Raw genomic sequence first — 25,679 nt, forward strand, 5'->3', positions numbered from 1 at the left:
TAAGCATCCCATGCATTCCTTTGGGATTCCGCAATGCTGTGCTAATGCTGCGGTTTTTACCGCGGCGGAATCGCTTTGCGGTAAAAACCGCAGCATGCTCATTATTTTGCGGAATCGCGGCGATCCCGCACCCATAGGAATGCATTGTTCCGCTTACTTCCCGCATGTGGCTGTGCACACCATGCGGAAAGTAAGCAGAACAATGGCGGATGGTACCCACGGTCCGGAGGAGAGGAGACTGTCCTCCGGGCTCTGGGTACCATATCCCTGTAAAAAATAGAATTTAAAAATAAAAAATATTGTTATTCTCACCCTCCGACGTCCCGCGCAGTCTTTCCGCTTCTCTTCACGCTCTCGTTCCCAGTAGTCCTTTGCGAAAATGCCTGCGATAACGTCCAGTCTCTCGGGATCGCGAAGTCTCGCGGTCATTCGTGCGACGTCATCGCGAATGACCGCGAGACATTGCGATCCCGCGAGAACGGACGTCATCGCGGGCATTTTCGCAAAGGATTACTGGGAACGGATGCGCGGGACGTCGGAAGGTGAGAATAACAGTATTTTTTATTTTTTTTTACATTTTATCTTTTACTACTGATGCTGCATAGGCGGCCTCAGTAGTAAAAAGTTGGTCACACTTGTCAAACACTATGTTTGACGAGTGTGACCAATCAATCAGTTCTCCCAGCGATGCTACAGATCGCTTGGAGAACGCTAGCATTTTGCAAGCTAAATACGCTTGCAAAATGCTAGTTTTTCCACAGGAAAATCGCGGGAATTTAAAATGCGGTTTTCCCGCGGACTGGAATTCCGGAATTCTCGCGGTAATTTCTGCGAGAGTTCCGGTACGTGTGCACTTAGCCTAAGAGATATTCAAATCATTGCATTCTTGTTATCTTTACATTTTACACAGCATCCCACTGTTTTTTGGAATTGGGGGTTGTTCGAGGTCTTTAGTTGCAGCCAATGTCTTACTCAGTTCAAAATCTAATTTTACTACAAATTGTATAGACACTTTAATACGGTAAATAAATGTTATAAAATGTATATTAGACTTGATATGCCTAAAAGGCACTGTTATTGAATACTATCAATGGTTTTATTTTTGGCAGATGACTGTATCAGGAGCTCAACGGAACATATGATATTTTCAGAAGTTAAAGCAGATGACTGTAGTATCACACAAGATACATTTGAAGAGTACGACATTATCCAAGATATAATTCCAGCCTTTCACATCATAGATGTATCATCTGATCCCTTTCAACAGGTTCTTTCTACTGATTCATCACAGACTTTTAAACAAAATAAAAATAACCAATGGTATGGTAAACGTCAAAGAGATCACGCAAGAAGGAAGAAATGTTCATGTTCAGAGTGTGGAAAAAGTTTTTCAGACAACACAAATCTTGCTATACATCAGAGAACTCACACAGGGGAGAAGCCATTTTCATGTTCAGAATGTGGGAAATGTTTTAATAAGAAAACATATCTTGATACACATCAGCGAATTCACACAGGGGAAAAGCCATTTTCTTGTTCAGTATGTAGTAAATGTTTTAGAGACAAAACAACTTTTGTTAGACATCAAAGAACTCACACAGGAGAAAAACCATTTTCATGTTCAGAATGTGGGAAATGTTTTAGAGACAGAACCGCGTTTTTTACACATCAAAGAATTCACACAGGTGAGAAACCATTTTCATGTTCAGAATGTGGGAAATGTTTTACAGACAAAACAACTTATGTTAGACATCAAGTGATTCACACAGGGGAGAAGCCATTTTCATGTTTAGAATGTGGGAAATGTTTTAATAAGAAAACATATCTTGATACACATCTAAGAATTCACACAGGGGAAAAGCCATTTTCATGTTTAGAATGTGGAAAATATTTTAATAAGCAAGCATATCTTGTTGAACATCAGAGGATTCACACAGGGCAAAAGCCATTTTCATGTTCAGAATGTGGGAAATGTTTTAATCAGAAATCACACCTTGTTGAACATCAGAGAATTCACACAGGGCAAAAGCCATTTTTTTGTTTAGAATGTGGGAAGTGTTTTAATAAGAAAAATAATCTTATTTCACATCAGAGAATTCACACAGGGGAGAAGCCATATTCATGTTCAGATTGTGGGAAATGTTTTGCAGATAAATCAACTTTTGTTAGACATCAAAGAATTCACACAGGGGAGAAATTATTTTCGTGTCCAGAATGTGGAAAATGTTGTTCTCAGAAATATGATCTTGCTAAACATCAGAAAACTCACACAAGGGAGAAACAATTATTATTATGTTCAGTGTGCGGGAAATGTTTTTCACAGAAAAGAAATCTCGTTACACATCTGAGAACTCACCCAGGTTAAAATGCATTTTTCATGTTCCCAATGTGGGAAACAAATCAAATCTTGTTACACATCAGAGAAGTCACACAAGGGAGGAACCATTTTCATTTTCCCAATGTGGGAAATATCTTACATATAAATCAGATCTTCTTAGACATAAGATTATTCACTCGGGAGAAAAAAACATTTTCATGTTTAGAACGTGGGAAATGTTTTAACCAAAAATCAATTTTTGTTGCACATCAGAGCATTCACATAAGGAAACAGCCATTTGTTTATTTTTTTTTTCCTTTTTATTACTATTGATAAATTGTACATGGTACATCAGTTACAGTGAAAGTAAAGTCATATATCATAGATGAGGAATGGAAAACAACTTAAAACATTGATGATTCTGGAATATGGGAAATTGTCGATATGCTTTTGTCATCAAAAAGCAAATAGAATAAATAACTCACCAATACACTAAATGGGCTACTTAATTGAGACACAGTGGTGTTGTTTTTTGCTGCAATTTCCTTGAATATGCCTGTTCCTCAAAATGATTGTTAATGGTTAATGGGGTTTTCGGATTCAGAATGCCTATTTCTAAGCTGCAGCTTGTTTTAAATGAAAAAAAACTGTCCTTTTACTTACAGTCCCTTGGTCCAGCGCTGTGTCCCTGCCACTGCTCTTTTTTCTGTAATGGGTCTTCCAAGCAAAATTTCAAAAATAGGTGATAATATTATGGTGTCTCTCACAAATGTCAATCCTAGTGTATGCTGTTCTTCCCAATCACAGGGAGAACAGCCCCACTAAGATCATTTAGGTGCAGTAAGGGCTTATTCTTCTATATCAGCACTCGTACCTACAATAGTGAATGGGGCTGTTTACATGTCCATGATTTTGCATGGAACGAGCAGTTTTGCTCATAATCATGGACCAGTGTCTGATATTGTTTTGTATGTTGGATCAAAATCAGCAATGCAAGTCTATGGGTCTGTAAAAAAAAAAAAAAAATAAACTGGTCAGCACTCTGATGACATTCTGTTAGATAGGAAAAGGTAGAAAAACTTTTTTCACGTACGAGAAAAACTAAAACTCTGGCAAAACTCTGAGGAAACTGTGACTAAAATCACTCATGAAACTCGGTCAGCTTTAATCCTACCGGAAAAAAACCTGACATGTAAATAAGCCCTTAGCCAGTTGGTGGTTAAAGTAGATTTGATAATAGGAAAAGGGATAGAATCGTTTGGCACCAAGAGCGCCTCAACCAAATGGTTTTATTGTCTTCTAGTGCCAGGGATCAATATGTGGTGGAACAGGTTGGTAAATTACTGCAGGGGCTGGTGAAGATCCAGATGTCATGGTCAACATGGGAATCAGTGACAGAATAAGTAATAGAAGATCCTTAAAATTAATTTAAGATTTAGGCTCCAAGCTGAAGGGAAGGCAAAGTAGCATTGCCTTGAAAATTGCCTGTGCTATACACAACATAAGAGGGTAACAGTGGGATCTTTAGCTTCTGTGCGCAGCGTATCATCTGCATGCGCAAACGCATGCAATAATGCATGTTTACGCAGCGTTTGTCTGCATCATCTTATGCATGACGGCAAAAAAAATCTGCGTGTGCATGCATTCGTATGCTTTTTGCATGCATTTGCGTTATTTCTGCACATGCGTTCGATATTTCCAATGCTTTTCCAATGGAGTTTCCTTGACACCAAACACCCAATGGGTGTATCTCATGGGATTTCTATATATAGACACACTGCACTGATGAAATCCTCGTCTTTTGCTGCTGTATCCAGCTGCAAGATGGATCTTAGCGTGGAGAGCTTCCTTATTAATCTTGATTTGCAATTGAAATTGGCTGTTGCCTTTGCTGTGGCTTGTGAAGAAGTAAGAAGAGAAAGACGGAGAAGACGTCATCGCTATTGGCAACATCCCATCTTAGAAGTCCAAGAGAGCCACGGAGCCTACCACTCGTTGTACACGGAGCTGCGTGAAAACCCTGAGAAGTTTTTCGAGTGCATGAGAATGATGGAACAGAGCTTCGATGACTTGGTGCAACGTGTCCGAGGATCCATCACCAGGCGGGACACACAACTATGTCGAGAAATTCCTGCGGAGAAACTTCTGTTGGTGACCCTGAGGTACATCATTTTGAAAAACAAACACATCTTTAGTATTATTGTTTGAAAAGCCATGAACTTATTTTATTTTTCCATTTTCTGTTCGGTAGATTCCTGGCTACCGGAGAGACCTTATCATCTCTACATTTTCAATTCCAGATTGGAGTGTCCATCCTTTCTGGGATTGTTGGAGACACCTGCCATGCTTTGTGATGTTCTGCATGAAGAATTCCTCCCCAACCCACAACTGAACTCTGGTTGGAAAATACTGCAAAATTTCTGGACATTTGCAATTTTCCAAACTGTTTGGGGGCTATGGACGACAAACACATTCAGATTATGAAACCAGCTGGAAGCGGATCTGAGTATTTCAATTACAGAAAGTACTTTTCGATTGTTCTCATGGCGATTGGAGATGCTGACTATCGATTTGTGGACGTTGACTCATTTTGACAAAGAAATGACTCCCAGACTTTCAAAAACTCAGTCATAGGCCAACGTTTGTATAGTAATGATTTCAATTTTTCGCAGCCACAACATCTTCCAAGCACTGAAGGACCGCCAATGCCGTTTGTTGTGGTTGGGGATGAGGAGATTCAAATGTGTGCCAACCTCATAAAACCGTATCCAAGTTGGGACTTGAATAACACCAAAAGGATTTACAACTACCGACTGACAAGGGCACGAAGAACTGTGGAGTGTGCCTTTGGATTGCTGGTATCTAAATGGCACATTAAGGGTACAGCTATCAATCTTAAATTGAGACAATTGATGAGGTTGTGAAAGCGTGTGTTATGCACAATTACATCCTGGCAAAAGAGCAACCCAACTTAGAACTTGAGGAACCTGTTAATACCACATTGCAGGATTACCAAGATCACCCTCTGTGGACTACAGTGGAAGTTGTCCAAATGAGGGATAAATTTGCTGCCTACTTCGCTTCGGATATTGGATGTGTGGCATGGCAAGACTAAATGGTTTAAGCCGCTAAGTAAACTGTACCTGTAATGTACCTGTACTGTTTGCTGACTTTAATACTAACACTTTGACTGTAACACCCGTTAATACTTCACTCAACAATACACACATGTTTAAATAAAGAGAAAGAAAACACAGGGAGACAAGGATTGTGAAACAAAAGAAGTTTTAAAAACAATTTGAAATTCAACACATAAAAAAAAAAATAATGGGATTTACTTTTGGGGGTCTTTGGGAGGGAGTTACATTGTGGACCTGAGGGGTGTCAGGCTGTGATGGTAGGCTAGGAGTGTTTGTTGGGAAGTTGTTACAGGGGTAAGGGTAGTCAATTGAGGATCAGCAGCACCAGGATCAGACCCCCTTTTATACCCCTTTGTTTAAGGAGTGGCTGAAACCAGTTCCTGGACATGTTCAGTCTGAAGTACTCATTCGTATCGAACGCATGCTTATGCATGTCCTTGCCTAACAATGCCTTCCAATAGACAGTAATGCATTGTTTTGCACGCAATCTGCAGTCATCCGCATGCACATTGACGCCTCAAAAAATGCAACATGCTGCATTCGCTGCACACCTCGAAACGACGCATGCAAACATGTCCCTGCATACATGTTAAAGATATGTACGCATGACGCATGCGGATCATACGCTGCCCACAGATACGCTTATGTGAAACCAGCCTAAATGCATGGCTTAAGTTTTCATGCAGAGCTAAAGGATTTGGGTTCCTTGAGCAGTGAGCTGACTATTAATTGGGGTACAATCTACATTCTGGAGATAAATTGCTTCTGAAAGAGAGTGAAAGCTATTTTATATAAAGTCCCCTCGAAAGACAAGAGGGCACTACCTCCACCTGGAGAAAGAAAGGTTCAGTCTCTGGAGGAGACACACTTACCTTGAGAACTATTAATCTGTAAAACAGCTGAACTCAGGATTTGGTCACAGGAATAACCACTGAGTAAAAAAAAAAGATTTAAATGCTGTATTAGTAGAAAATATCAAATGCTTATGTAAATGTGTAAGGTTTTTCTGCATATTTAGTTCACTATAAACAATTTGGGGTAGGGTGGGGAATTAGCTCTCCTAGGACAGACTGGATCATGCATTATGGTGGTTCTTTATCATTTCTGATCCGTCAGTTGAACTTCACTGAAATATTTTTGACATCCTCTAGCACCTGACATCTCTGGTGTCTTCTGTGCCTAATATAATATATATATAACCATGACTTTGCAACCTTGTCAGCACAGGAGACGCTAAAGATGTTGGGAGCTCGAAGATGCCAAAATGGCTCATGGAAGACCGTGATCAAAGTTGACTGGTGCTTGGCTTTGTGTGATTTTTAAAAAATTAATTTACGTATGTTTATTATGCTCTGAAGTCTGGATTAATCTTAGTAATGTACATTTGATTTTAGAGATGAGTGATTCTTTCGAAATTCAAATTTGCCAGCTTTGCTCAACTTTTCCAAAAAATTCGAAGCCTCAAATTTTTCTGAAAAGTTGTAATCACTCTGAGGTCACCTAGAACGCTAAAATCTTTTAAGCGCTTTTAATTCCAAAACTGATAGTATTAGTAAATTGACCTAGAAATGAAAATGCTGCACCCAAAAATGCCATTTACCTACAGATATAGTGATATTCTGCATGTCAATAACATTTAAATAGTGTCTGGCTGCCTAAATTGAACACCAGCTGCAGTGAGAAAATGAAGTTTTATTCTCCCTGCAGCCTCTGCTTCCAGTTATCGGCGCATTGCAAGGTGCTGTTACAGTTACCACTCACTATGCAGTGAGTGTGCTGTAATTTCACTCCACTTTGAATGACAACCTGCTCTATAGCAGTAGAGTTTGCAGGGCTAGCAGTCAAAGTGCAGAAGAGTAATCACTCACTGTCTAGTAAATGGTGACTATTTGCTGCCCTTAGCACCTGCCTGATGACTGGAAGCAGCAGCTGCAGGGAGAATAAAAATTCATTTTCTCCCTGCAGCCGCTGTTCTTTTAAGTTAGCCAGACAAAATTTAAATGCTAAAACCTAAAGAGATGAGCTAGAATATAAGTTATGCATGAAATGTGTAGATGCATATTCACACTGACCACTAAATAGACAAAACTTAAGATAAAAGCAAATTGAGCAAATACCCTGCAGTAAGTAAATAATTAGCAATAGTGCATAAAAATAACATAGGGTACTTAGTTAACATAATTTTGATAAAAAAAAACCCCATAAAAGCCATCCCACCACGTTAAGGTGACCCTATTCGGGATGGTCCAATCCACCAGTATTAAAACCTTACCATATGTGATTTAGAGCTGAGCAGGACCAAATCCCCAATCAATAGACACCCAGCCATGGGAAGCGATATAAATGTAATGTCCAGTTCAAAGAAATGGAAGGCCATGCCCTTATTTGCACAGAGTGCAAAAATCGGAAACAAAAACCTAAAGAGTTGGGGTCACTGATGTGGTGGAATGCCTTTTAATCAAAATCATACTACATACCATATCAAAAGTGAAGAAGCAATGGCTTTCAAAGTAAAAAAATAAGCAAAAATTATTCCCTGTTTGGAAGCAGTTTCAGGTATATAAGCTGTGTGCTGGGTATGATGCCCTGCAGCAATACAGTACAGCTATAGAACACAGTGGACAGGAAGATGTGTGGATTTTAATCAGCAGCATGTCACAACTCTGTGGTCGGGTGGCCAGGGACCAGGGGCTCCTCCCCTGTCCTTAACGCTAAGGGCACCTTAGCTTGCTCTGTTTCCTGGGTTACTTCTGATGGTGAAGATGCTGGGGCCACGTATCTAGCCTTAGCTCTTGAATCCGCCCTTAGTCTGTACCTTTTCCCAACCCAGGGAAGAGGGAGTAGTAGTGTACTGTAATACACCAACCAGGCTGACAAGGTAATACGAACAGGGCTAACGAAAAATACCAAACCTACAAATATACACACATAACACAGGAATATATCGGGAAGTGGAGGATGGGGTCAAACCAAAGTAGGAGAAGAAAGAGAACTAGATGTGTATTTCCTGAAGGAAGTACAGATAGTGGTTTGAAATGGTGCCCGGGCTGCCCCTTTAAGAGAGACTTGCCTGCTGCCCCTGCAAGACTTTCAACTCAGCATCCGTTTTAACTGTGGGTGCCTCTCAGGGGCCACTTTGGCCTCAGGGTCTGATTTGGAGGGTGGGGCCCCTCAGGATCTGATTCAGTGGCCTGGGCTCCTCAGGGCTTGAATTGCTGGCTGGGATCCCTCAGGGTCCGATTTTGTGGGTGGGGCCCCTCAGGGTCCGATTTTGTGGCCGGGGTCCCTCAGGGTCCGATTTTGTTGGTGAGGCCCCTCAGGATCCGATTTTGTGGCCGGGGCCCCTCAGGGTCCGATTTTGTGAGTGGGGCCCCTCAGGGTCCGATTTTGTGGCCGGAGCCCCTCAGGGTCCGATTTTGTGGGTGGGCCCCTCAGGGTCCGATTTTGTGGCCGGGGCCCCTCAGGGTCCGATTTTGTGGGCGGGGTCACTCTGGGTCCGATTTGGAGGCCGGGGTGGCTCAGCCTCCAATTTGGAGGCCGGGGTGGCTCAGCCTCCAATTTGGAGGCCGGGGTGGCTCAGCCTCCAATTTGGAGGCCGGGGTGGCTCAGCCTCCAATTTGGAGGCCGGGGTGGCTCAGCCTCCAATTTGGAGGCCGGGGTGGCTCAGCCTCCAATTTGGAGGCCGGGGTGGCTCAGCCTCCAATTTGGAGGCCGGGGTGGCTCAGCCTCCAATTTGGAGGCCGGGGTGGCTCAGCCTCCTTTAAGACTCATTTCGGTGCGCCGGCCCTTTAAGAGCTAGTTTGGCTCACTGGGCTTCTTCTAAATCCACTTTGGCACACATTTTCTCTCAGGGGCATGTGTCATGTGATGAAGCTAGATTTGCATTAGTGCTGTGGGTTTCGCTTTAAGAGCTGATATTATGTGGCAGAAGCTCTGTCTTGGGGGCGTCATGTGGCGTTCGTAGGCGTTGGCATAGTAACTGGGTGTGCCTGCGCATATCAATGAGCTCAACTGCCATTTCAATCGCCTCAGGGCACGTTTTGCCATTTCCCATTGAAAAGCATTGGAGACAGTGCATTCCAATGACGGGAAAAATAATTTCAAACGCAAATTGCGCAAAAACTACAAATCCGATCAACATGAAAAATACTTAGCACACCTCTCGTGGACGCTGGCTTCGAAACGACACCTCAACGGAGTCTGTGCGTGTAGCGGTTCGGACCGCATTAATTGCGGAAATCAACTTAATAAGAAGAAGAAGAATAAGTTACCAGCATTCGGATTACAATATAGTGGTTTTTTCAAACCACTATAATTATCACACACTAAAAACCTAGCAACAGTCACAGAAAAATCCACCAACCGCCTACTCAAATGACCATCAACAGCAACCTCCATCCAGCCATGCAGCAAAAGCTAGCTTTGACAATGAGTGCTAGCCAGGACTCTGTTTGGGAGTGGCTAGCAGTGCACAGCTGAGAGCCTTAGCTCCATGAACTCTTAACAGAGCAGAAACCCCTGCACTGCCCAAAGAAATTTACACCATTTCGTAGGAAAGTGAAGTGCTTCTAACCAGTGAAGGAGTAGAAGAAATCAGACACTGCTGACTTCTGGCTCCTGTCGCGGTAACCCAGCAACTGCACAATATAGAATGTGATGGGAAGAGATGTTCAGTCTTAGGCTGGAGTCACACACAACGAATAAAAAAAAAAAAAATCGGTCCCATTTTAACGGTATGAAATCGCACAAAGAATTCTTGTCCAGGGATCCGTCTGTCATCCCATTTTCCAGCGATGAACCGATTTTATTCGCATCTAAGCATTGACATCCAATGTCAATGCCTGATGCTCTTTCCTGTTGACCTGGAGAAGTCTTGCGATTTAATCGCAAGTCACACGTGTGATGCGTTTTCAATGCGATTTTTAATCGCATCCATAGACTTGCATTGTCGAATCCAATCCGAAAATCGGTGACAATCGCAGCATGCTGCGATTGTCTCGGTCCGAGGAATGGATCCGATAAAAAAAACGCATGATGGGAGCAGCACCATAGAATAACAGTGGGACGAATGCAATGCGATTTTTTTATCGCATTGCATTCGTCCGATTTAATCGCTAGTGTGACTCCGGCCTCAGACCTTCAAATATTCGGATAGCCATAGAAGAATATAGGGCTCCATGCTGAAACTAAACAGGATCCAGTGCGTCTGGAAAGTGGGAATACCATTAACCCCTTCACTACCAAGGGTGGTTTGCACGTTAACTACCGGGCCAATTTTTACAATTCTGACCACTGTACCTTTATGAGGTCATAACTCTGGAACGCTTCTATGGATCCCGGTGATTCTGACATTGTTTTCTCGTGACATATTGTACTTCATGTTAGTGGTAAAATTGCATTCAAATAACTTGCGTTTATTTGTGAAAAAAACGGAAATTTGGCGAAAATTTTGAAAATTTCGCAATTTTCCAACTTTGAATTTTTATGCCCTTAAATCACAGCGAAAAAAAACTTAATACATAACATTTCCCACATGTTTACTTTACATCAGCACAGTTTTGGAACCAAAATTTTTTTTTGTTAGGAAGTTATAAGGGTTAAAAATTGACCAGCGATTTCTCATTTTTGCAACACCATTTTATTTTTAGGGACCACTTCACATTTGAAGCCACTTTGAGGGGTCTATATGATAGAAAATACCCAAAAGTGACACCATTCTAAAAACTGCACCCCTTAAGGTGCTTAAAACCACATTCAAGAAGTTTATTAACCCTTTAGGTGCGTCACAGGAATTTTTTGAATATTAAAAAAAAATGAACATTTAACTTTTTTTCACAAAAAAAATACTTCAGGTTCAATTTTCTTTATTTTACCAAGGGTAACAGGAGAAATTGGACTGCAAGACTTATTGTGCAATTTGTCCTGAGTACGCTGATACCTGATATGTGGGGGGGAACCACTGTTTCGGCGCATGGCAGAGCTCAGAATGGAAGGAGCGCCGTTTGACTTTTTCAATGCAAAATTGGCTGGAATTCAGATCGGACGCCATGTCACGTTTGGCGAGCCCCTGATGTACCTAAACAGTGGAAACCCCCCAAGTGACCCCATTTTGGAAACTAGACCCCCCAAGGAACTTATCTAGATATGTGGTGAGAACTTTGAACCCACAAGGGCTTCACAGAAGTTTATAACGTACAGCGGTACAATTAAAAAATCATATTTTTTCCACAAAAATGATCTTTTCACCCTCAATTCTTATTTTTCCAAAAGTAACAGGACCCTAAAAGATATTGTGCAATTTATCCTGAGTACGCTGATACCCCACATGTGGGGGTAAACCACTATTTGGGCGTATGGCAGAGCTCGGAAGGGAAGCAGCGCCATTTGACGTTTTTGGCTGGAATTGAGATCGGACACCATGTCGCGTTAGGAAAGCCCCTGATGTACCAAAACAGTAGAAACCCCCCACAAATGACACCATTTTGGAAACTAGACCCCCCAAGGAACTTATCTAGATGTGTGGTGAGCACTTTGAACCCCCCAGTGCTTCACTGAAGTTTATAACGTCCGGGCGTGAAAATAAAAAAATTGTATTTTTTCCACAAACATGATCTTTTAGTCCCCATTTTTTTATTTTCCCAAGGGTAACAGGAGAAATTGGACCCCAAAAGTTGTTGTCCAATTTGTCCTGAGTACGCTGATACCTCATATGTGGGAGAAAACTACTGTATGGGCACACGTCGGGGCTCGGAAGGGAAGTAGTGACGTTTTGGAATGCAGACTTTGATGGAATGGTCTGCGGGTGTCATGTTGCGTTTGGAGAGCCCCTGATGTACCTAAATAGTGGAAACCCCCCACAAGTGACCCCATTTTGGAAACTAGACCCCCTAATGAACTTATCTAGATGTGTGGTGAGCACTTTGAACCCCCCAGTGCTTCACAGAAGTTTATAACGACCGGGCGTGAAAATAAAAATATCGTATTTTTTCAACAAACATCATCTTTTAGTCCCCATTTTTTATTTTCCCAAGGGTAACAGGAGAAATTGGACCCCAAAAGTTGTTGTCCAATTTGTCCTGAGTACGCTGATACCTCATATGTGGGAGAAAACTACTGTATGGGCACACGTCGGGGCTCGGAAGGGAAGTAGTGACGTTTTGGAATGCAGACTTTGATGGATTGGTATGCGGGTGTCATATGCGTTTGGAGAGCCCCTAATGTACCTAAACTATTGAAACTCCCCACAAGTGACCCCATTTTGGAAACTAGACCCCCCACCGAGCTTATCTAGATGTGTGGAGAGCACTTTGAACCCCCAAGTGCTTCACAGAAGTTTATAACGCCTTGGCGTGAAAATAAAAAAAAACATTTTTTTCCGCAAAATTATATTTTTGCCCCCAATTTTTTATTTTCCTAAGGGTAACAGGAGAAATTGGACCCCAAAAGTTGTTTTGTAATTTGTCCTGAGTAGGCTGATACCCTACATGTGGGGGTAAAACACTGTTTGGGCACATGGCAGAGCTTGGAAGGGAAGGAGCACCATTTGACTTTTTCAACGCAGAATTGGCTGGAATTGAGATCAGACGCCATGTTGCCTTTGGAGAGCACCTGATGTGCCCAAACAGTGGAAACCCCCAATTATAACTCCAACCCGAACCTCAACACACCCCTAACCCTAATCTGAGCCCTAGCCCTAACCCTAGCCCTAACCCTAGCCCTAACCCTAACCCTACCGGGAAAATGGAAATAAATACATTTTCTTTTAGTTTTATTATTTTTCCCTAACTAAGGGGATGATAATGGGGGGTTTGATTTACGATTTATGGCGGTTTTTATGTTTGGCGGCTGTCGCACGCTAAAAGACGCTTTTTATTGTAAAAATAGTTTTTGCATCACCACATATTGTGAGCTATAATTTTTCCGTATTTTGACCCACCGAGTCATGTGAGGTCTTATTTTTTGCGGGACGAGTTGACGTTTTTATTGGTACCATTTTCGGGCACGTGACATTTTTTGATCGCTTTTTATTCCGATTTTTGGGACGCAGAATGAACAAAAACCAGCGTTTCATGAATTTCTTTTGGGGGGGTGCGTTTACACCGTTCCGCGTGCGGTAAAATTGATAAAGCGGCTTTATTCTTCGGGTCAGTACGGTTACAGCGATACCTCATTTAGGTCGTTTTTTTATGTTTTGTCGGTTTTTTGCAATGAAATCTATTTATTATAAAAAATAATTATTTTTGTATCGCTTTATTCTGCGAGCTATAACTTTTTTATTTTTTTGCGGATGATGCTGTATGGTGGATCGTTTTTTGCGGGACAAGATGACGTTTTCAGCGGTACCATGCATATTTATATGCGTCTTTTTGATCGCGCGTTATTGCACTTTTTGTTCGGTGGTATGATAATAAATCATTATTTTTTGCTTCGTTTTTTATTTTTATTTTTTAAGGGGTTCGCTAAAGGGGTTAACTAATGGGACAGTTTTATAGGGCAGGTCATTACGGACGCGGCGATACCAAATATGTGTACTTTTATTGTTTTTGTTTTTTTTTATTTTGAAAAAATGGATTTATTGGGGAATATTTTTTTTTTTTTACTGATTTATTTAGCGATTTTTTTTTTAATTATTTTTAACACTTTTTTTTTTTTTACTTTATTACCTTGTCCCAGGTGGGACATCACTGTCCTGTGACAGATCGCTGATCTGTCACATCACAGATCACTGTGACAGATCAGCGATCTGTCACAGGCACTGCTGCAGACTTCCTCATGCCTGCGCTTTGCAGGCAGTGAGGAAGTCAGCTCCCTGCAGGCCCCCGTCGCCATCTTGGATCCGGGGGCCTGTAGGGAAAGAGACCCCCGCAGCAGCGCTGCACATTGCGCTGCCGTGGGGGGCTTAGGGAAGCACGGAGGGAGCCCCCTCCCTGCCGATGCTTCCCTTTAACCCCCGGTACACCGCGATCGCGTTTGATCGCGGTGTGCAAGGGGTTAACGTGCCGGGGGCGGTCCGTGACCGCCCCTGACACATTGTGCCGGGTGTCAGCTATGATAATTAGCTGACACTCGGCCGCGATCAGCGGCGCTCACCACGTGGGCGCCGCTGATCGCGATGACGTAATATTCCGTCCATGGTAATTAGGTCCATGGACACATGGACGGAATATTACGTCAATTGTAGGTAAGGGGTTAATGGCATGGCACCTGAACAACGTCTAAACTAAGACCGAAACGTCATATGTTCACTGTGGATAAATCATCTTTTTTCTACATCAATTGAGTGCCAAGCTCTTCAGAGATATTATACTATTGGGTGGGCTCCTAATTGTGCACCTGCTGTCAGGAGTGCCGTGTTCTACTACTACTACTACTACTACATGTTCTTGCTTGTCCAACTTGCTGACTCAGAAGTCCATGGATTAGGGGATTAAGGTATCTGCCAAAGAACGGAACCAGTCCAGGTATGACTGAACCTAGTGCGCCTGTTTGCTGAAGTTTGAAACAGAAACATGTTGCCTCCATCCTTAAAATTACTAAGAGGGCAGTCCATTACAATGAGGTCAAGCAGCAAACATTGTGGACAACAAATCTACGGACCATCAGAAGGCGAAAACGACTCCAATGATCGGGATGACCGTCTTCTTATTCAAATGTCACTTAGCAACCGCAGGATGACATCAAGTGACCTACAAAAGGAATGTCAAATGACAGCTGGGGTGAAGTGCACGGCAAAAACAGTTTGTAACAGGCTCCTAGAGGTAGAGCTCAAGTCATGTAAAGGTAAAAAAACCTCACGAATTAGATGCAAAGGAGAGCCAGGCTGACATTTGCCAAAGACCAGAAGGATTGGACCCTAGAGGACTGGAGTAAGGTAATCTTCTCTGATGAGTCTAATTTTCAGCTTTGTCCAACACCTGGTCATCTAATGGTTAGACGGAGACCTGGAGAGGCGTACAAACCACAGTGCCTTGCACCCACTGTGACATTTGGTGGAGGATCGGTGATGATCTAGGGAAGCTTCACATGGCAGGAATTGGGCAGGCTAATCTTTGTCAAGGATGTATGAATCAAGCCGAATTCAAGGTTATCCTGGAAAAACAGTTGATTCCTTTTGCTCAGGCAATGTTTCCCAACTCTGAGGACTGTTTTTTTCAGCAGGACAATGCGCCATGCCACACAGCTAGGTCAATGTGTGGATGAAGGACCACCACATCAAATCCCTGTCATGGCCAGCTGTTATGATTGAGTCACCGTAGGAGGCAAAAATAGAAATGCTAGCTAAGTCCAGAAAACCAGAGAAGTTGGCATCTATCGGATTGCAGACCCCTGAACCTATCAACACAACTAGCAGTAGCCTTGGGGGGCTCCTACGATGCCCTAGGCCCCTCGATCACAGCCAGAGGACTACATAGCCTAAAGACAGAAAGGGAAATCTAAACTGCCCCAGAGCAGACCCCAAAGCAAAAGGCAGCCCCCCACATATAATGACGGTGAAGCAAGAAGAAAGAACAAAACACAGACAGAAAGATAGACTGAGCAAAGATGGGGCCCAATCTAGCTTAGATAGGAAAGGACAGGAAGGCTGCTGTCTGCAATCCGTGAAAAATCCTATGAAAATAAGAGCCAACAAACTGACAGTAAAAAAGGCCCTGAAGACGCTAGGCTTCAAAAAAGGCTATGTCAGTACTCAGGAATATTCTGAAGACAGAGCAACAGGCAAAAGGAGATTCAGCTCACCCCAGCAGGGAATGGCAGAATCCAGAAAAGCAAGGCAAACAAAACACTTATGCAAAAAGGCAAAGCAGAAATCTTAGCTTTAGATGAGCAGGAATCAGACTGGTTTCCTAGAAGTCCACAGAGAAATCACCCGCAGGCCAGAAGGGCGTCGGCAGCCTTATATCCAGTCATTAACTCCACTCAGCCAGTCATCATCATCAGCCCCAGGTGTTTGACAATCAGGCTCACTACCTTTCTTCACCAGAAGAGGGAGTTCCTCGGGCCTCAGTAGTGAAGGGGAAAATGAACTCACAACAGTACCTCCCCCTTGAGGAGGGGTCACCGAACCCTCAACCACACCACCAGGGCGATCAGGGTGAGCCCGATGAAAGGCACGCACCAATCTTTTGGCATGAATATCAGAGGCAGAGACCCAGGAATTATCCTCCTGACCATAACCCTTCCACTTAACCAAATACTGGAGTCTCCGTCTAGCCAGACGGGAATCCAGTACTTTCTCTACCTCATATTCCATGTTACCTTCAACCAATACAGGGTCTGGAGGTGCAACCCCCGAAACAACAGGTTCAACAAACCTCTTCAACAAAGATTTATGGAACACATTATGGATTTTAAATGTGACAGGAAGAGCCAAACGAAAAGAGACCGGATTAATAATCTCCACAATCTTGTAAGGTCCAATAAATCTAGGCTTAAACTTAGTAGAAGCCACCTTCATAGCAATATTTTTTGATGATAAACACACCATATCACCAACCTTAAACTGGGGACCAATGGTCCTATGTCGGTTGCAAAACCGCTGGGCCTTTTCCTGGGAGAGAGATAACTCATCCACCACTTGGTCCCAGATCTGCTGCATTCTCTCCACCACAGTGTCAACACCTGGGCAGGCAGAGGGCTCTACCTGCCCTGAAGAAAATCGAGGATGAAACCCAAAGTTACAAAAAAAAGGTGACATCAAAGTGGCAGAACTAGCTCTATTATTTAAAGCAAATTCGGCCAAGGGCAAAAATGAAATCCAATCATTCTGATCAGCAGAAATAAAACATCTCAAATATGACTCCAAGGTCTGGTTTGTTCTCTCTGTCTGCCCATTGGTCTGAGGGTGAAAAGCAGAGGAGAAGGACAACTGAATTCCCAGCTTGGAACAGAAAGTTCTCCAAAATCTAGACACAAACTGGACTCCTCTGTCAGATACAATGTTCTCAGGAATCCCGTGCAAGCGAACCACCTGTTGTAAAAACAGGGGCACCAATTCAGAGGAAGACGGCAACTTAGGGAGTGGTACAAGATGAACCTATCACAAATCACCCAAATAACAGTCATCCTTTGAGAGACAGGCATATCAGAGATGAAATCCATTGAAATATGGGTCCATGGCCTCTTGGGGACACGCAAAGACATCAACAACCCACTAGAGCGAGAACACGATTTAGACCGGGAGCACGTCCCACAGGACTGCACAAAATTCCTGACATCACGAGACAAGGAGGGCCACCAAAAAGACCGACTCACCAGATCTCTAGTACCAAAAATACCTGGATGACCAGCCAAAGCAGAGCAATGAACTTCAGACATCACTCTCTTCTTCCACTGGTCAGGAACATACAACTTTCCACTGGGACAACGCTCAGGTTTGTCCTCCTGGAACTCTTCCAGAGCACGTCTCAAATCGGGCGAGATGGCAGAAAGAACTACCCCTTCGCCTAAGATGGTAGCAGGCTTGGTCACCACAGGAGAATCAGCAAAGAAGCTCCTAGAGAGGGCGTCAGCCTTGACATTCTTAGTTCCAGGAAGAAAAGAAACCACAAAATCAAAACGTGTAAAAAACAAGGCCCACCTAGCCTGTCTAGGGTTCAAGCGCTTAGCCGACTCTAGGTAAATCAAATTCTTGTGGTCAGTGAGGACCACGACTTGATGCTTAGCTCCCTCCAACCAATGTCTCCACTCCTCAAATGCCCATTTCATGGCTAACAGTTCCCGATTCCCCACATCATAGTTACGTTCAGATGGAGAGAACTTTCGGGAAAAGAAAGCACAGGGATTCATTTTAGATGTTACAGGATCCTTTTGGGACAAAACAGCTCCTGCACCAATCTCAGAACCATCCACCTCTACCTGGAACGGAAGTGAGACATCAGGTTGCCGCAAAACCGGGGCGGAGGTGAATCTTCGCTTCAGCTCCTGAAAGGAAGAAACAGCCTCCGGAGACCAATTTAACACATCAGCACCCTTCTTAGTCAAATCAGTCAATGGCTTGGCAATACTAGAAAATTTTGCTATAAATTTCCGATAAAAATTAGCAAAACCCAAAAACTTCTGGAGGGCCTTCAAAGAAGTGGGCTGAACCCAATCGTAAATGGCCTGTACCTTGGCCGGGTCCATTTCAATAGTTGACGGGGACAAAATAAATCCCAAAAAAGAAATCCTCTGTACTCCAAAAAGGCATTTAGATCCTTTGACATACAGGGAATTCTCCATCAAGATCCGGAACACAGTCCGAATATGTTCCACATGAGAATCCCAATCCTTGGAGAAGATCAAAATATCATCCAGATAGATAATCAAAAATTTATCGACAAAATCTCGGAAAATATCGTTCATGAAGCACTGGAAGACAGAAGGGGCATTAGTGAGCCCAAAAGGCATCACCAGGTACTCAAAATGTCCCTCCGGAGTATTAAACGCCATCTTCCATTCATCCCCATGCTTAATGCGAATAAGATTATACGCCCCCTGAGGTCAAGCTTGGTAAACCAGCAAGCACCTTTAACTCTGGAGAATAGATCAGAAATCAGGGGTAACGGATACTGATATTTAACAGTAATTTTGTTGAGAGCACGATAATCAATACAAGGTCTTAATGATCCATCCTTTTTGGCTACAAAAAAAAAAACCGGCACCTAAGGGTGACGAGGATGGTCTAATATGACCCTTCTCCAACGCCTCCTTAATATAGGATCGCATAGCCTCGTGCTCGGGTACAGATAAATTGAAGAGCCGACCCTTGGGAAATTTACACCCCGGGCTCAGTTCAATAGCACAGTCATAACTCCTATGAGGAGGCAGAGACGCAGACTCATTCTCACTAAATACATCATAAAAGTCCGCCAAATAATCAGGAACATCATGCGACTGAGGAGAGGTGGAAAACACCGGAGCCTCACTAAAGGCACACCGACAACCCCAACTCACCACAGACACAGATTTCCAATCCAAAACTGGATTATGAATTTGTAACCAGGGAAACCCCAGAACAATAGTATCATGCAGATTATGTAACACCATAAACCTGCAATTTTCTTGATGGTCTGGGGTGACCCGCATTACCACCTGGGTCCAAAACAGGTTTATTTTTAGCCAAAGGAGTAGCATCAATCCCCCTCAAAAGGATAGGCGTCTGCAGAGGTGTCATCGGAAATCCACAACGTTTAGCAAAATCCAAGTCCATTAGGTTTAGAGCTGCTCCCGAATCCACAAAAGCCTTGGCGGAAAATGTGGACAGGGAGCAGATCAGAGTAATAGCCAGAAGAAACTTAGGTTGAACACCACCAACAGAAAACGTGTGTGCAAGGCGTTTCTCGCGTTTAGGACAGACAGAAATAATATGCGAGGCATCTCCACAGAAAAAACACAACTTATTACGCCTTCTGAACTCCTGACGCTGCTCTCTGGAAAAAACTCTATTACATTGCATAGGTTCAGACATTTGTTCAACAGATGGCAACACCTCTCGTGCAGCTCTGCGTTCGCGCAAACGCCGATCAACCTGAATGGCTAAAGACATAGAATCGTCAAGACCAGAGGGAACAGGAAATCCCACCATAGTATCTTTTACGGCTTCTGACAACCCCTTCCGAAAGAGAGCAGCCAAGGCATTATCATTCCAGGTAGTAAGTACTGCCCACTTTCGGAATTTTTGACAGTACAATTCTGCAGAATCACGACCCTGGTTCTATGCCAGCAGGGTCTTTTCAGCTTGATCAATGGCATTAGGTTCGTCATACAACAACCCCAAGGCCTGAAAAAATGCATTCACATTAGTCAGAATAGGATCATCTAGTTTCAAAGAAAACGCCCAATCCTGGGGATCGCCACGCAGCAAAGAGATGACAATTTTAACCTGCTGCGCGGAGCTCCCTGACGAGTTAGGCTTCAAGGCAAAAAATAATTTACAATTATTTTTGAAATTCAAAAATTTAGACCGATCCCCAAAAAATACATCAGGTGTAGGAATCTTTGGTTCAGCAGCATGTGAATGAGCAAGATAGGCGGAAATTCCCCGTACTTCCGCAGCGAGCTGCTCCACACGATCAGACAATTGCTTTATCTCCATTGAGAGGAAAAAAAAATTCCCCCTACGGCCTCAGAGATATAGAAAAATATACACACCTTTTTTTTTTTTTTGTACAATTCTTTCCTGCAATTGAGTACCCTAGAATCTGCGGTATGGCAGGTGATTCTGTTATGATTGAGTCACCGTAGGAGGCAAAAATAGAAATGCTAGCTAAGTCCAGAAAACCAGAGAAGTTGGCAGCTATCGGATTGCAGACCCCTGAACCTATCAACACAACTAGCAGTAGCCGTGGGGGGCTCCTAAGATGCCCTAGACCCCTCGATCACAGCCGGAGGACTACATAGCCTAAAGACAGAATGGGAAATCTAAACTGCCCCAGAGCAGACCCCAAAGAAAAAGGCAGCCCCCCACATATAATGACGGTGAAGAAAGAAGAAAGAACAAAACACAGACAGAAAGATAGACTGAGCAAAGATGGGGCCCAATCTAGCTTAGATAGGAAAGGACAGGAAGGCTGCTGTCTGCAATCCGTGAAAAATCCTATGAAAATAAGAGCCAACAAACTGACAGTAAAAAAGGCCCTGAAGACGCTAGGCTTCAAAAAAGGCTATGTCAGTACTCAGGAATATTCTGAAGACAGTGCAACAGGCAAAAGGAGATTCAGCTCACCCCAGCAGGGAATGGCAGAATCCAGAAAAGCAAGGCAAACAAAACACTAATGCAAAAAGGCAAAGCAGAAATCTTAGCTTTGGATGAGCAGGAATCAGACTGGTTTCCTAGAAGTCCACAGAGAAATCACCCGCAGGCCAGAAGGGCGTCGGCAGCCTTATATCCAGTCATTAACTCCACTCAGCCAGTCATCATCATCAGCCCCAGGTGTTTGACAATCAGGCTCACTACATTTCTTCACCAGAAGAGGGAGTTCCTCGGGCCTCAGTAGTGAAGGGGAAAATGAACTTGCAACAGCCAGCCCAATCTCCAGACCTGTAATCAAGAGGAAGATGGATAGTCATAAGCCATCAAACAAAGAAGAAATGCTTAAATTGGTGTACCAGGAATCATAGAATCGTAGAGTTGGAAGGGACCTCCTAGGCCATCTGGTCCAACCCCCTGCTCAAAGCAGGATTCGCTAAATCATCCCAGACAGATGTCTGTCCAGCCTCTGCTTGAAGACTTCCATTGAAGTAGAACTCACCACTTCTCGTGGCAGCCTGTTCCACTCATTGATCACTAACTGTCAAAAAGTTTTTTCTAATATCTAATCTGTGTCCCCTCCCATTCAGTTTCATCCCATTGCTTCTAGTCTTTCCTTGTGCAAATGAGAATAAAGATGATCCTTCTACAATGTGACAGCCCTTGAGATATTTGTAGACAGCTATTAAGTCTCCTCTCAGTCTTCTCTTTTGGAAGCTAAACATTCCCAAATCATGCAACCTTTCCTCATAAGACAGGGTTTGCAGACCGGTCACCATTCTGGTCGCTCTTTTCTGAACTTGCTCCAGTTTGTTCATGTCTTTTTTAAAATGTGGCGCCCAAAACTGGACACAGTATTCCAGATGAGGTCTGACCAAAGAGGAGGGCAATAATGACTTCACGTGATCTAGACTGTATGCTTCTGTTAATACATCCTAGAATTGCATTTGCCTTTTTTGCTGCTGCATCACACTGTTGACTCATTCAGTCTGTGATCTTGTAGTATACCCGTCTTTTTCACATGTGCTGTTGCTTAGCCCTATTCCTTCCATTCTGTATATGCTTTTTTCATTTTTATTTCCCAGATGTAGTACTTTGCATTTTTCCCTGTTAAAAACCATTGTTAGTTGCTGCCCAATGCTCCAGTTTATTTATATCTTTTTGAATCCTCTCTCTTCTCTAGTATTAGCTATCCCTCCTAGCTTTGTGTCATCAGTAAATGTAATCAGTTTACCCTCAATTCCTTCACCTAAATCATTGATAAAGATGTTGAACAATACAGAGTCCAGGACAGAGCCCTGTGGTACCCCACTTGACATTCTTCCAACTGGATGTGCAGCCATTTACGACCACTCTTTGAGTCCGATCACTAAGCCAGTTATGAATCCACCTAACAGTTGCCTTGTCCATTCCATACCTAGTCATTTTTTCAATAACGAATGTGTGAGATACTTTGTCAAATGCTTTGCTGAAGTCAAGATATACTATATCTACAGCATTTCCCTGATCCACCCAATCAGTGATTCCGTCATAGAAGGAAATTAAGTTAGTCTGACATGATTTATTAGTTACAAACCCATGCTGACGCTGTTAAATCACTTCATTCTTATCCAGGTACTGACATACATGTTGTTTAATAATTTGTTCAAAGATCTTTCCTGGTATAGAAGTCAGACTCACCGGCCTATAGTTGCCTGGGTCCACCTTCTTCCCCTTTTTGAAGATAGGAACAACAATTGCTCTTCTCCAGTCTTCTGGGACTTCTCCTGTTCGCCAAGAATTTTCAATGATTATGGAGAGGGATTAAAAAATTTATTCTGCTATCTCCTTCAGTACTCTGGGGTGTAATTCATCTGGACCTGGAGACTTGAATTCATTTAGGTTAGCTAAGTGTTTCCTCACTATCTTTCTGTTTATAGATATCCTGGATTCTTCTATTCCCTTAATATGACAGTGAAGAACAGTTGATGTTACATTTCCTTTCTGAGAGAAAACAGATGCAAAATAGGAATTTAAAAGTTCGGCCTTCAAAACATCAACAGGAGTGGCATAAGGTCACCTAAATGCAGTGTGAAAGACTGGTGGAAAGCATGCCAAGACGCATGAAAGCTGTGATTAAAAATCATGGTTATTCCACAAAATATTTCTGAACTCTTCCTGAGTTAAAACATTAGTATGCTTGTTTCTAAATGATTATGAACTTGCTTTCTTAGCATTATTTGAGGTCTGCAAGAACTGCATTTTTTCGTTATTTTGACCATTTCTCATTTTCTGAAAATAAATACAAAATTTAGTGCTTGGAAATTCGGAGACATGTCAGTAGTTTATAGAATAAAAGAGCAATTTACATTTTACTCAAAAATATACCTATAAAGAGAAAAATCAGACAAACTGAAATTTTTGCAGTGGACTCCTTAATTTTTTGCCAGAGCTGTATATGTATGTATGTATGTATGTATGTATATATATATATATATATATACATATATACATATATATATATACATATATATATATATATATATATATATATACATATATATATACACATACATATACATATATATATATATATATATATATATATATATATATATATATTTTTTATATAAAGAATTTTTTTGGCACAGCCAGCTCACCGCTTTGAAGAAAACCGGGAATAAGTCCAGCCTGTGGTTGCAGTTCGCACGGATCATCCCTGAGGAAGAAGACAGTTAGTCTTTGAAACATGTATGAAAGTCCATTGGTTCCCGTCGCAACCACCAGCAAGTGAAACTGGCGTGGTCATGTGTTGACTCACATCACGAAGGTCCTGTATACCTGGAGCAGCTCACATACGCCGGGAGCACGAGAGGCCGCTCACGTCTGCTCCACAGCTGGAGGTACACTGACAGGAGGCTGCCACCGGCCGGGGCAGCCCCTGTAACTCGTCTATACCCCAGTGTACAAGCCCCCCTCTCTTTTTCCAAGCGCTGGAGCAAAAAGCGCTATTCTAACTTGCACCGCTTACTGGAGTGAGGACTTCGCATCGCATTATCTTTACAGGTACCGCTCTCTGACTTGCGCATTTACTATTGCGGCTACTCTGCACAGCCGTTCACAGGCTGCAATTTGACTTTGACTTTTTTTTTTTTTTTAGCTACTATCAGGGAGAATTACCCTGCAGTATTTAAACTGTTCAGTGATTTCAGGTTTTTACCCTCACTCATGCCTTTTTAGTTTGTGATTGTTCAGGTTGGAACTAAGATTGCCACCAGCATCTATATATATTCTTCTTCCATTAAGCACTTCTTCTGAGGTCTTACAATTGACTATTACAAATTGCTATTTTCTCGCTATTATCCAGCTACATAAAGAGCACTTATAAGAGTGGTTTTTTTTGTTTTTTTTTCTATAACCACCCAATTTAGATTTCCCTATTCTTTGAGTGTTCCAAGCGCACACTAATATTATTAGTTATTTTACCTTATTTCTTTGACACCCTTGTGACAGGTGTCTTAGTGTTTGCTGCTGGAATTACACTCATACACAAGCGCCACTGAATCTCCATATATATATATATATATATATATATATATATATATATATATATATATATATATATATATATATATATATATATATATATATATATACATACACACACTCACTGGCCACTTTATTAGGTACACCATGCTAGTAAGGGGTTGGACCCCCTTTTGCCTTCAGAACTGCCTCAATTCTTCGTGGCAGAGATTCAACAAGGTGCTGGAAGCATTCCTCAGAGATTTTGGACCATATTGACATGATGGCATCACACAGTTGGCGCAGATTTGTCGGCTGCACATCCCTGATGCGAATCTCCCGTTCCACCACATCCCAAAGATGCTCTATTGGATTGAGATCTGGTGACTGAGGAGGCCATTTGAGTACAGTAAACTCATTGTCATGTTCAAGAAACCAATCTGAGATGATTCGAGCTTTATGACATGGCGCATTATCCTGCTGAAAGTAGCCATCAGATGTTGGGTACATTGTGGTCATAAAGGGATGGACATGGTCAGCAACAATACTCAGGTAGGCTGTGGCGTTGCAACGATGCTCAATTGGTACCAAGGGGCCCAAAGAGTGCCCAGAAAAAATTCCCCACACCATGACACCACCACCACCAGCCTGAACCGTTGATACAAGGCAGGATGGATCCATGCTTTCATGTTGTTTACGCCAAATTCTGACCCTACCATCCGAATGTCGCAGCAGAAATCGAGACTCATCAGACCAGGCAACGTTTTTCCAATCTTCTACTGTCCAATTTCGATGAGCTTGTGCAAATTGTAGCCTCAGTTTCCTGTTCTTAGCTGAGAGGAGTGGTACCCAGTGTGGTCTTCTGCTGCTGTAGCCCATCTGCCTCAAAGTTCGACGCACTGTGCGTTCAGAGATGCTCTTCTGCCTACCTTGGTTGTAACGGGTGGCAATTTGAGTCACTGTTGCCTTTCTATCAGCTCGAACCAGTCTG

General features: G+C 42.7%; 2 protein-coding genes across 7 annotated transcripts in view; one reads left to right on the forward strand and one right to left on the reverse strand.

The window, feature by feature from the left end:
* The window catches only part of LOC141052943 (uncharacterized), a 39,174-nt gene extending 36,360 nt beyond the window's left edge, over positions 1–2,814 (forward strand). For all 6 annotated transcript variants that reach the window (XM_073550279.1, XM_073550276.1, XM_073550275.1 and 3 more), the window contains exon 7: positions 1,110–2,814. In XM_073550279.1, coding sequence (XP_073406380.1) covers positions 1,110–2,365 — 1,256 coding nt within the window. In that variant the 3' untranslated portion in view covers positions 2,366–2,814. The remainder of the gene's footprint in view (positions 1–1,109) is intronic.
* Positions 1–25,679, reverse strand: part of LOC141052937 (uncharacterized) — a 310,086-nt gene that overhangs the window by 197,547 nt on the left and 86,860 nt on the right. The window lies entirely within an intron of this gene.

Source organism: Dendrobates tinctorius, unplaced genomic scaffold (assembly GCF_039654945.1).
Source record: "Dendrobates tinctorius isolate UK_male_01 unplaced genomic scaffold, ASM3965494v1 ptg000164l, whole genome shotgun sequence".
In the NCBI taxonomy this organism is placed as follows: Eukaryota; Metazoa; Chordata; class Amphibia; order Anura; family Dendrobatidae; genus Dendrobates; species Dendrobates tinctorius.